At 36.9% G+C, this 13,436-nt stretch overlaps 1 protein-coding gene across 1 annotated transcript in view; it reads left to right on the top strand.

Moving 5' to 3' along the window:
* Nucleotides 1-13,436, top strand: part of CCDC30 (coiled-coil domain containing 30) — a 144,428-nt gene that overhangs the window by 20,805 nt on the left and 110,187 nt on the right. Inside the window, exons 5-6 of the mRNA XM_012646664.1 lie at nucleotides 1,905-2,084; nucleotides 11,972-12,181. Coding sequence (XP_012502118.1) covers nucleotides 1,905-2,084; nucleotides 11,972-12,181 — 390 coding nt within the window. The remainder of the gene's footprint in view (nucleotides 1-1,904; nucleotides 2,085-11,971; nucleotides 12,182-13,436) is intronic.

Below are 13,436 nucleotides of genomic sequence, written 5' to 3'. Positions count from 1 at the left end.
TTAATAATTACATTATAATCCATTAAAGAATTTTCTCTTTAATCCTCTAAGGGATCTTAGATCTTAGAGTCTTGCAGCTCTAAGAGAAGCAAATTGGATTTAGATTTGCCTTTCTAACTAAACCAAAATAGGAACTGAAGGACTAACAGGCCCTGGGGAGTTCTGTGTTGCTTCAGGAACATAAGCTAGATAAAACTAACATAATGACCTAGGCTTTTCAGAAAGTTGTAAACAGAAAGCATACTGGACCAGGACTAAGGATATTCTAAGTATATCTTATCTATAGAATTGTGTAAGATTGAATTATTTATCTACTCAGCACACCTGTGTGTGCCTACCTTTTGTAGAAAATCAGAATCACTACTCTTATTGCACTGGAGAGGCCGGATAGTAGAGTGTCTTGCTGTTGTTTCATACATGTGCCTCTATTTTTTTCTGCTTTATTAAGGTATAATTGATAAATAAATGTTGCATATATTTATGGTGTACATGATGTTTTGATATATGTATACATTGTGAAATGATTAGATCAAGCTACATAACATATCTATGACCTCACATACTTTTTTGTTGTGAGAACATTTAAGATCTACTCTTTTAACAATTTTCAGGTATACAATACATTGTTATTAACTACAGTCACCATGCTATACGCTAGATCTCCAGGATTTATTCATGCTATCTGAACTTTGCACCCTTTGACTAACATCTTCCTATTCCGTGTCCCCGCTTCCCTAGTCCCTGGCAACCACTATTCTACTCTCTGCTTCTATGAGTTCAACTATTTTCTACATATAAGTGAGATTATGCAGTATTTGTCTTTCTGTGCCTTGCTTATTTAAGGCTGAACAGTATTCCTGTGTGTATTTGTGTGTACCATATTTTCTTTATCCATTTATATGTTGATTGACACTTAGGGAAAAAATATGACACTGGTCTTGGTAAAGATTTTTTGTATATGACCCCAAAAGCACAAGCAACAAAAGCAAAAATAGACAAATGAGATTGCATCAAACTAAAAAGCTTCTGTACAGCAAACAAAACAGTAAAGAGACAACCCCGAAACGGGAGAAAATATTTGTAAACCATACATCTGATAATGAGTTAATTTCCAAAATATATAAGGAACTCAAAGAACTCAATAGCAAGGAAACAACTCAATTTAAAAATAAGCAAAGGACCTGAATAGACATTTCTCAAAAGAAGATATAAAAAAGGCCTAGTAGGTATATGAAAAATATTTAATATTGCTAATTATTAGGGAAATTCAAATTAAAACTATAATGAGATATCACCTCACACCTGTTAGAATAGCTATTATCAAAAAGACAAAAGATAAATGTTGGCAAGGATACGAAGAAAATGGAACACTGTGGGCAGGAATGTAAATTAGTACAGCCATTATGGAAAACAGTATGGAGGTTCCTCAAAAAATTAAAAATAGGAGGTGAGGCCGGGCGCAGTGGCTCACGCCTGTAATCCTAGCCCCCTGGGAGGCCGAGGCGGATCGATCGCTCAAGGTCAGGAGTTCAAGACCAGCCTGAGCAAGAGCGAGACCCCGTCTCTACTAAAAAATAGAAAGAAATGATCTGGACAACTAAAAATATAGAGAGAGAAAAAATTAGCCGGGCATGGTGGCACATGCCTGTAGTCCCAGCTACTCAGGAGGCTGAGGCAGAAGGATTGCTTCAGCCCAGGAGTTTGAGGTTGCTGCGAGCTAGGCTGACGCCACGGCAGGCACTCTAACCCAGGCAACAAAGCGAGACTCTGTCTCAAAAAAAAAAAAAAAAACATTGACATGTGAATAATCACATTCTGACGATTCTGGTTCTGACAGCTTGAACCTGTTTTACTAATATTCTTTCGACTTGTCCATGGTTTTTCTTTTAAAATGTTTGTTTTAGTATCCAGCATCTGGAGAAAAACTAAAAGACAAGCAGAAAGAAGAAGTTCAACAACTTCGTCAGAATTTGCACCGGCTCCAGGTTCTGTGCAACTCAGCCGAAAAAGAGCTTCGATATGAGCGAGGAAAGAACTTGGACTTAAAGCAACATAATAGCTTACTTCAAGAAGAAAGCATTAAGGTAACTCATCCTTTATTGAAGGGTCTCAGTTGGCCCCTGGGGGTAAATGAATCAAAATTCTTCAACTTTATAATTCATGATAGGATCTACAGATGGGTATACAATGTCAGCTATCTGGTAACTTCTTCCCTTAACTTTTCCCTAAGTAAGGACAGAGCTCAGTAATTTCTATGCTGCTGAAGGGATATATATGCTATCAACCTGTAATTAGAAAAAGTTTTTAAATTACACAATCTTTTGAAATCATTATCTAAAACTTCTAGCACTTACTAAATGTCAATGACCTGAGCCAAAAGCCTAGATGTCCTGCCCTAGTTGTTTATCACTAGACTTATTTATCCCTAATAGATGTATCCATTATTATTGGTTTAATCAAATCTCAACTGCACCAAGGTATAATTAATGGGAGGCAAAGTTATTCCTCCTAACACAAGAGCATCAAAAAATTAGGGCAACATCCCTATGTTTTAAAATAATCTAGGTAGAACTGCCATACACAGATCCATCTAAATTTTATGAACCATATAAATGTTCAAAATGAACCACCATGTAAAATAGTGCTTTCTTTTAGATCTAGTTCAATTCTGTAAATATATTAAGAACTTAGTTTCTGTAAACTTCTAAGGTTCTGGAATTCAGCATTCAATAAATATTAACTGAGCATTGTTCATATGCCAGACAAGCAATCTTGTGGACACTAAGGGTTTAATGGTAGGCAAAATGACACAATCCTTATTCCCATGGTGCAGGGATCAGCAAGCTTTGACCTGTGCTTCAAATTCTGCCTGCCTCTTGTTTTTATAAATAAAGTTTTGTTGGCATACAGACATACCCATTTGTTTGCATATTATGGTGGCTTTCGCACTACAGTAGCAGATTTGATATTTGTGATGAGACCATATGACCCACAAAATCTAAAATATTTACTATCAGACTCTTTATAAGAAAAGTTTGCCCAACCCTGGTCTAGCGGGATAAATTGATCTTGTTTTAAAAGTGACATAAAATGGATAAGAGGAGCCAGGCATGGTGGCTTGGACCACCTGTTAATCCCAGCTATTAATATTTGGGAGGCTGAGGTGGGAGGATTGCCTGAGTCAAGGAGTTCAAGATCAGCCTGGGCAACATAGCCAGAACCTGTCTCTAAAAAAATAATTGGTCGGGTATGGTGGTACATACCTGTAGTCCCAGCTACTTGGGAAACTGAGGTGGGAGCATTGCTTGAGCCTAGGAGTCCGATGCTGCAGTGAGCTACGACTGCACCACTGCACTCCAGCCTGGGTGACAGAGTGAGACCCCGTCTCTAAAAAAGCTTTTAAAAATTTAAAAAATGAATAAGAAAAGTCCCTACTTGTCAAGCGCTCACAGTCTGGTAGGGGAGATATAGAGGAAAACAAATGTTCATTTATCTCAAACTTCAAGGAAGTCCTCCCTAGAAGTTCTAGTATTCCAGGATTATTTAAATAAATCTCTTCCCTATCCTCACCCTTCATAAGTTTTAAAATATTGATCATATACCCACAAGCCTTTGCAGTTTTTAATTAAATTCCAAATCTTTATCACATTTCTTCATAAGACAGCCTTTCGCCTTTCCCTTCAAACACATTCCTTAATCATTTTAACTTTCTAACTCTGAACATATCCTAGCAGTACTACATCTTTCTTAGGGTACAATGACCAGAACTACACAGATTATGATATCTTACATATGATTGGCACCCTATAATATTTGTTGAATTAATGAACTGAGTCTTTCAGGGATGAATAAGTGATAGCTTAGTAAAAAGAGAAGATATTTTTTTCCTCTGTTTTAAATCTCCTTCATGGTGAGGGAAATTATTGGCCATCTCAGTACTGAGACATCAGCTTAGGCTGGTACCTAAGGTGAATCATATACAGTAAGTATCTTTTATTAACACTTTGTCCGCTTTCTCTCTTATAAACCTCCCCATAACCCTGAAGCGTCAGCATTTTATAGATGAGGAAACTGTTCAAGGTTGCAAAGCTAATAACTTGTGGAGTCAGAATTTAAACCCAGGTCTATTTCTCTCTTTCCTGTATAGACTTGTCTTTCCATACTACACCTCTCCACAAGTTGGGGTCATTTTGGAACTTCAGCTTTGTAAACTTATGGCTCACTTTTAAAATCCTCTCAAAGACTGTCAAACTCTGGATCTCTAACTAATGTTAGGCATACTTAAGAGACTGATTAAGAAATCAGAATTATATCTTTTAAGCCATTTTATCATGAAATATAACACTGAGAAAATGCATAAAACATAAATACACAATTTAACCAGTTGTCATACAGTGAATATTCATGTAAACACCACCCAGGACAAGAAGTGGAACAATCCAGCACATCAGCAGCCCCTGCATACCTGTTCCTCTCATAATCCTATCACCTTCCCACTCAACAGAAACCACTAATTTGGTAATAACTCTCTTGCTTTACTTTATAGTTTTACCACGTAGGTATGAATCCCATAAATATAGTTCAGTTTTGCCTATTTTTATTATTTTACAAATATAATTAGTATACACACCTGTGTCTGTCTTCTATGATCAACTTTGTTTGCAAGATTTATTCCATGTTGTATTATATAGCCATTGTTCAGTCATTTTCTTTGCAGTATATCGTATTCTATTGTAAAAAATGCCATAATTTATTTATTTTTTCTATGAGTTATGGACATTTTGCATGTTTCCAGCTTGGGGATGTTACAAATAATGTTATAGGCTTGCAGAGCTTCAGGCAGAGAACTACTCTGCCGCCATCAACACCAAGAAACCATACTCATTGGTATGGTACCAACTGAACACTGAAGAAGCCACCCTGGATGCACAGGTCATTGGCCATAACAGTGCTTGCTCCAGTGTTGTTGTCGTCACTACTAAGCATCAACAAAACACTAAATGTTGGCTCTGTGACTGATGATCACAGGCCCCAGAGGCCTTTAGTGTTTTTGGTCTATGGAGTAAATGGACAATATATAATGAAAGGACTTTACCCTTTCTATTTACAGTGATAAGCTTAAGTTGCATAATTTTATTTATTTTTTTTTTTTTTTGAGACAGTGTCTCACTCTGCTGCCGGGGCTAGAGTGCTGTGGCCTCAGCCTAGCTCACAGCAACCTCAAACTCCCAGGCTCAAGCAATCCTCCTACCTCAGCCTCTTGAGTAGCTGGGACTACAGGTGTGCACCAACACACCCAGCAAATTTTTTCTATTTTTGGTTGTCCTGCTAATTTCTTTCTATTTTTAGTAGAAACGGGGTCTCACTCTTGCTCAAGCCAGTCTCAAACTCCTGACCTCAAGGGATCCTCCCGCCTCGGCCTCCCAGAGTGCTAGGATTACAGGCAAGAGCCACCATGCCCGGACAAGTTTTATAATCTTGAACCAATTTAATGCACCAAATATTTCAATAATTGATTCTTTTGATTTCTTTGTTTCTTATCTATCCATTGGATTGTCTATATCTTACTGAGTTTTTTTATGGCAAGATTGTCCTTGAAAAATGAAACTTCCAAGCTTTCTAATAGCTTAGAGTGCCTCTTGAGAAGAAATCAATAGTTAATGGGCCGGGCACGGTGGCTCACGCCCATAATCCTAGCACTCTGGAAGGCCCAGGCGGGCGGATTGTTTGAGCTCGGGAGTTCAAGACCAGCCTGAGCAAGAGCAAGACTCTACTTAAAAAAAAAAATAGAAAGAAATTAGCTGGACAGCTAAAAATATATAGAAAAAATTAGCCGGGCATGGTGGCGCATGCCTGTAGTTCCAGCTACTCAGGAGGCTGAGGCAGTAGGATTGCTTGAGCCCAGGAGTTTGAGGTTGCTGTGAGCGAGGCTGATGCCATGGCATGCAAGCATGGGCAACAGAGCGAGACTCTGTCTCAAAAAAAAAAATAATAGTAATAATAATGGATTTGTTCCTATCAATGAAGTTTTAAAAGATATACCAATCCTCCAAAATAAAATGAGAAAATGAAAAAAAATGAGAGAGTTTGAACTAATTTAGAATGGCAGGGAGGAAAATGGGGTTTTCACTGGAAAAATAGAAAGCTTATCAAAACTTGATTGGTAATATCAATGACATAAGCTTATAATAATATTTTTTTTCCTGTTGATCTACATTGATTGACCCACCAATGATATCATGGCATTTTTCTGTTAGGGTTTAATTTCTTCATTTCTATATACATTCATTTCTATTCTGTTTTATCATTTTTACATGTCCATTAACATTTTTGGAAATGACATTTCTGGTCTTCAGAAATTAATGCAAAATAAGGAATTGGGGTTTCACAAGCTGAGTACTCTGGATACGTAAGCAGCTTTTATGGAAGGAGATTTGCCTTTGTTTTGTTTTTTATTTTTCCTTTTCTTTAGTTTCTTGGTATCCTCTAAAGCTTTGCCTTTGAACAGAGAGTATAAGAGCACATTATTTCAGATATGTTCAGTTAATGAATATGAGACTCTTTCCTGAATAGTGAGATATATGAATGGAGCTGAGTAACATTTCTACTTTTTAAAGAATGCTCCTATGAACATTCGAGTATGTGTCCTGTGTCCGTAAGTATGCATTCCTCTAGGAAGAGAGTGGGAGTAGAATTATTGTATCATAGGATATGTATTACTTCAACCCTTTTCTAAAGTTTTATACTTCACCAGCATTCCCATTGCTCCACATCCTCACAAAACTTTAAAATTTGTGTTAATCTAGTATACATGTATAGTGATAGCTCCTTGAAGTTCAAATGTGCATTTCCCTGTTAATAAATGAGGTTGAGTACCTTTTTATATATTTATTTGGCATTTGAGTTTCTATTTTTTGAAGTGCTTGTTCAAGGTTTTGTTCATGTTTCTTTTGGGTTTCTGTCATTTCAGTTTTTTTCATTGATTTATAGGAGTTCTTTATATATGAACCCTTTAACAAGTATGTGTTACAGATATCTCCTCTGTGGCTTGCATTTTCATTCTCGTCATATATCTTTCAATGAATCAAAGTTCTTGATTTTAATCTAATCATAGTTTTCCTTTATAATTAGTGATGTGTGGGGGTCTGATTTAAGAAATATTTGACTACCTCAAAGTCATAAAAATATTCTCCTATTGGCCGGGCGCGGTGGCTCACGCCTGTAATCGTAGCTCTCTGGGAGGCCGAGGCCGGCGGATTGTTTGAGCTCAGGAGTTCGAAACTAGCCTGAGCAAGAGCGAGACCCCGTCTCTACTAAAAATAGAAAGAAATTAATTGGACAACTAAAAATATATAGAAAAAACTAGCCGGGCATGGTGGCGCATGCCTGTAGTCCCAGCTACTCGGGAGGCTGAGGCAGGAGGATCGCTTGAGCCCAGGAGTTTGAGGTTGCTGTGAGCTAGGATGATGCCACGGCACTCTAGCCCAGGCAACAGAGTGAGACTCTGTCTCAAAAAAAAAAAAAAAATATTCTCCTACATTTTCTTCTAAGAGCTTTACCTTTCAGATTCTAATCTTAAATCTATTGGAATTGATTTTTGTGTATGGTGTGAGGTCGGGGCCCACTTTTTTTTTTCCATATTGACATCAAATCCCCTCTCCTCATTGGTCTATATTGTCACCTGGGTCATAAAAATATTGATACATGTGTGGTATGTTTCTGAGCTCTCTATTCTGCTTCATTGTTCTATTTGTGTGTCCTTGTGCCAATACCATGCTATCTTGACTATTTTAGCTTTATATAAATATTAATATTTGATAGAGAAAATATCTTTACCTTATTCTTCTTTTCTGGGATATTTTGGCTATTCTTGGCCTTTTGAATTCCTGTATTAATTTTACAATTAGTTTGTCAAGTTACACACACACATCCACATGAACTCACATACAACACACATATACTCACACATAATGTTTTGGGATTTTAGTTGGAATTACATTAAATCTATAGGTCAATTTGGGCAGAATTGAAATCTTTACAATATTGAATCCTGTAATTTTATGAAGTGTGTGTATTTAGGTCTTTAATTTCTCTCATTATAATTTTCTTATACATTTTTTGTTAGACATATTCTTGGGTGCTGATATTTTCCATACTGTTATAAATGGTAACTTTTTTAAAATTTCATTTTTGATTTGCCAGTATATAAAGATGCCATTAATCCTTTTCTAATAAAAAGTTTGCCATACTTTTTTATTCTCATAATTTATATTATTTTGGATTTTCTGTGCAAGCAATAGTATCATCTGAGAATAAAGATAATTTCTCTCTTCCTTTCCAAATGCTAGATATTCTTTATCACATTAAGGAAATTGCTTTCTAGTTTGCTCAATATTTTATGATAAATACATGTTGGATTGTTTTATTTTATTTTTTAATTTTTAAAGAATATTGTAGAAATGGGGTCTCGCCTTGTTGTCCAGGCTAGTTGCGAAATTCTGGCCTCAAGCAATCCTGCTTTGGCCTCCCAAAGTTCTGGGATTATAGGCATGAGTCACTATACCTACCACATATTGAATTTTATCAAATTCTTTTTCTGCATATTTAGAGAAAATTAAAAATTTTTTTAATCTGTAATATGCTGAATTATTATACATTGATCAATTTTCTAATGTTTACCCAACTTTGCATTCCTGGGATAAACCCAACTTTGTAATAAATTATCATTATTTTCCTGTATTGCTGGATTTGACTTGCTAATGTTTCTTGGGGATTTTTGCATCTTTCTTTGTGAGTAAGACTGGCCTACCATTTTCCTTTCTTGTAATGCCCTTGTCAGAGTTTGGTAAGGTTATCCATAAAATAGCCTTTTAAAATGAGAGGGGTAATGCACCCTCTTTTTCCATTCTCTGGAAGAGTTTATGTAAAATCACAATGATTTCTTCTTAAATAATTACAGGAACTCTCCCCATTCCTTTAACCTTCTGATTCTAGAATTTTCTTTTGGGAAGGTTTCCAACTACTGGTTCTGTTTCTTTCATAGTTATAAGAAGTCAAAGTCCTTTTTATTTCTTCTTATATCAACTTTGATGTATTTTATTTTTTTAGAAAAATTTCCATTTCATTTAAATTTTAAAAAATTTTACAGAAACTTATTCATTATATTTTCATTTTCGAAAAAATATAGTGATGGTCATTTTGCTTTCATGATATTAGTAATCTGTATTTTATTGCTTTTTCCTTGAACAGTCTCACTAGAAGTTTATTTTATTAGATTTTGAAAGTACTAAAGTTAGCTTTGTTGATCTACTTTATTGTATTCTTTTTAGAGAAATAATAAATACACGTATTTCACAGTTTAGAGTTAATATAATATGGAGTACTGGATTAGAATAAGAAAATTTGTATTCAGAGCTTGGCTCTATCATTTGCAAACTCTACTTGAGATTCAGTTTTTTTCATCTCTAAAAGGGGGTAAAATACTTATCCTACTTCATGGATGTGAAAGCCTATCAAATGTAAAATATTAATAGTAATATTATTAATAGCATATGCCTCAGTTTTACACTTCAAATACAGTAGGTATTCTATAAGTGATTCGTAAATTATGACAGTTAACTTTTATTAGGTGTTTCCTATGTGTCTGGCTCTATTGTTGATGTTTTAATTGCTTTGTCTTTTTGTTTATTTATGTATGTACGTATGTATATAGAGACCGAGTCTTGCTCTGTTGCCCGGGCTAGAGTGCTGTGGCATTAGCCTCGCTCACAGCAACCTCAAACTCCTGGGCTCAAGCAATCCTACTGCCTCAGCCTCCCAGAGTGCTAAGATTATGGGCGTGAGCCACCACACCCAGCCGCTTTGTCTTATTTAATGCAGCCTCAGAACCATCCTATGAGATAAGTAGTTATTATATTCCCCATATTACAAATGAAGGCTGGGCGTGGTGACTCACACCTGTAATCCTAGCACTGTGGGAGGCCAAGGAGGGAGGATTGCTTGAGCTCAGGAGTTCAAGACCAGCCTGAGCAAGAACAAAACTCCATCTCTACTAAAAATAGAAAAAATTAGCCAGGCATGGTGGCACATGTCTGTAGTCCCAGCTACTAGGGAGGCTGAGGCAGGAGGATCCCTTGAGCTCAGGAGTTTGAGGTTGCTGTGAGCTAGGCTGACTCCATAGCACTGTAGCCTGGGCAACAGGGGCAATAGAGCGAGACTATGTCTCAGGAAAATAAAAAAAAAAAACAAAGAAAATAACACTCAAGAGGTTGAACACTATTAACTTTTAGATTCACTTGATATAATCTGATTGATTAATACACAGACATCACAGATGGAGGATATTGTATTAATAGTTATAATCCTCGTTAATTCAGTTGAAAAACTTTGGGACCAAGGAATTCTGTTTTCCATGAGAATAAAGGAAATTCTCTCACCATTTTTGTCTGTGAGCCTTTCCTGCCTAGTACATACATTGACCAGGTGTTGATATTTCTTATACTATCATTCATTTACTTGCTCAGTAAATATTGATTACTACTCTCTGGCACTTTGATAGGCCTTGAGTATTGAGAAGTGAATAAAAAACCTGGTCCCTGCTTTCTTGGAATTTAAAGTGGGGAAGAATGATAATAAGTAGATAAATGCAGGCTTAATTATAAATTATGATAAGTTTAATGAAGGAAATCTATGTGGAACAGCAAAATGACGAGAATGGATACCTCTTCAGATTAAATGATCATGAAATTTTTCTCCTGAAAAGTGACATTTACGCTAAGACCTGAAGAACAGGCAGACAACCATATAATGAGGAGGGAAAAGGGAACGCATTCTTGGCAGAGAGAAATGTGGAAACTCTAAATAGAAACCAGCGTGAAAGGAGTTTAGTGGGAGAAGGGGAAATAGCAAGATGGTTTTAGGAGGTGGGCGAGGGCCAGATCATACAAGGCCAGGCAAGCTGCTGGGATTTGTTCCCAGAGTGATGGGAAGCCACTGAAAGATTTTAAGCAAGGGAGTCAAATGGTTCAATTTGTGTTTTTAAAACAATACTATTCTGTATGAGAATGGATTAGAAGGGAGCAAAAATGGAAGTGGTAGGACCATACAGAGCTATTCCTACAGCCCAGGCTGGAGATGGTGACCTAGACGAGGGTGGTGGCAAAAAATGACACAAATGGAGTGATGCAAGATACGTCGTGGAGATAGAGTGGCAGCATGTGTTAAATGATTGGAATTGGCTCATGATGGAAAAGAAAGACTCAAGGATGACTTTCAGGTTACTGGCCTGCACAAAAGGATGGGTGGTGACATCATTGACTGAAATCAGGAAGATAGAGAAAAAGGACTTAGGAGATATGGGCAAAATCAAGGAGTTTCATTATGGGTTATTGACATAAAATGGCATTTCATCATACGAATGAACCTAGGGAGAGAATTATCATCTCTCTAGGCCTGGAGGAGTCCAATAATATTTAGAAGTTGGGTAGCATTAGAAGAATCTACAAAGGAAACCAAGAAGGAACAGCAGAGACATAAGTGAAAAACAGCAGGTTTGGTATCGTAGACTTCAAGACAACAGAACTTCTGAGATGGAAGGAGTAAATGCTTCTGAGAGGTCAATTGTCCACTGGGTTTATTTTGGCAATGGGGAGGTCAGTCAGTGCCCTTGGCAAAAACAGTTTTAGTTTCATTGGAGTAGTGGGGATGAAAGCCAGCTTGGAGTAGATTGAAGAAAGCATGAAAAATGTTTAGCCCACATATATATAGAAACTCTTAGAAATTTCCTTATCCAGCTGCCATCTGTCTAAATAAATTTTGGCAAACCTTACTAACACATGGCAACTCCAGAGGGGTAATCAGCCATGCGACATTGATATTTGTCAGGTTTGGGGGGACTGCACTCCTTTGCTTATTCTGGCTCACATTCGTTCCATGCTTATTTTTATCACTTTTGTTTATTCTCCACCTCTAGATAAAAATCGAACTAAAGCACGCCCAACAAAAGTTATTAGACAGTGCAAAGATGTGCTCTTCACTCACAGCAGAGTGGAAGCACAGTCAGCAGAAAATCAAGGAACTGGAGCTGGAAGTACTTAAACAGACTCAGAGCATTAAATCACAGAACAACCTGCAGGAAAAGCTGGCTCAGGAGAAATCTAAAGTTGCTGATGCAGAGGAAAAGGTAATTATCCTCACGCTTAATAAATAGCATGCACTGAATACCACTACTGAAATCTTGTTTCCCTGAGGATTTTAAGAAATAGATATAATGGCCAGGTGTGGTGGCTCACGCCTGTAATCCTAGCACTCTGGGAGGCCGAGGCGGCAGGATTGTTTGAGCTCAGGAGTTCAAGACCAGCCTGAGCAAGAGCGAGACCCCGTCTCTACTAAAAATAGAAAGAAATTAGCTGAACAACTTAAAATATATAGAAAAAATTAGCCGGGCATGGTGGCGCACGCCTGTAGTCCCAGCTACTCGGAAGGCTGAGGCAGAAGGATTGCTTGAGCCCAGGAGTTTGAGGTTGCTGCGAGCTAGGCTGAGGCCACGGCACTCTAACCCGGGCAACAGAGCCAGACTCTGTCTCAAGAAAAAAAAAAAGAAAAGAAAAGAAATAGATATGATGCAAACTTGATAGAATTCCAAGTTTTTTTGTTTACTCTCCCCATGTCATCTTCTCTTGATTTTACCTCCTCCTACAATTCCAGTAAATCTTGTTTTTTATTAATAAAACTGCATGAACTTAAAAAGGTAAGTTTCATTAAAGCTATAGCATAACTGAATGGGCCCATATGATTTTTGTTTTATACTTTCAAATTTTAAAGGACTTATTCTTTACTCATTTGGTTTTGCTGTTTACATCATTTCTATTTTGTAATTTTGTAGAGGGATTTGTGTTGTGAAACGAACCATTTTGAAATATTGCCCCTGCATTTTAGATTGCCTAACACCAGGTGGCAGTAGTATGCAACAGTTACACATTTTTGATGTGCGAGTTTGAGAGTCAAATCTTAGATAAAAAATAAATCATTTCATCAAACCATATAAATATAAAGCAAACATCAAAAAGTAGATGACAGTAATCTGAATTAAACTAAAATATCTAATGTTGAGTTAAAGAAACCAATACAAAAGAGTTCATGCTATATGATTCTATATATATAAAGTTCAAGAATAGATAAAACTAAGTAAGGTATGGAGACAGGATAGTGGTTATCTTTGTGAGGGATATTAACTGGGAGGGGGCATAAGGGAATCTTCTTGGTGCTGAAAATATTCTATATCTTGTTCTGGGAAGTAGTATAAAAGTAAAACTTAAGCAGCATGGTGGCTTGTGTCTGTAATTCCAGCTACTTAGGAGTCTGAGGCAGGAGGTTCGCTTAAGGCCAGGAGTTCAAGACAAGCATGGGTAACACAGCAACACATCTCTAAAAGAATA

The sequence above is a fragment of the Propithecus coquereli genome, unplaced genomic scaffold (assembly GCF_000956105.1).
Source record: "Propithecus coquereli isolate 6110/MARCELLA unplaced genomic scaffold, Pcoq_1.0 Scaffold249, whole genome shotgun sequence".
In the NCBI taxonomy this organism is placed as follows: Eukaryota; Metazoa; Chordata; class Mammalia; order Primates; family Indriidae; genus Propithecus; species Propithecus coquereli.
The sequence above is the reverse complement of the archived record's forward strand: the minus strand, read 5'-3'. Positions and strand labels throughout refer to the sequence as shown.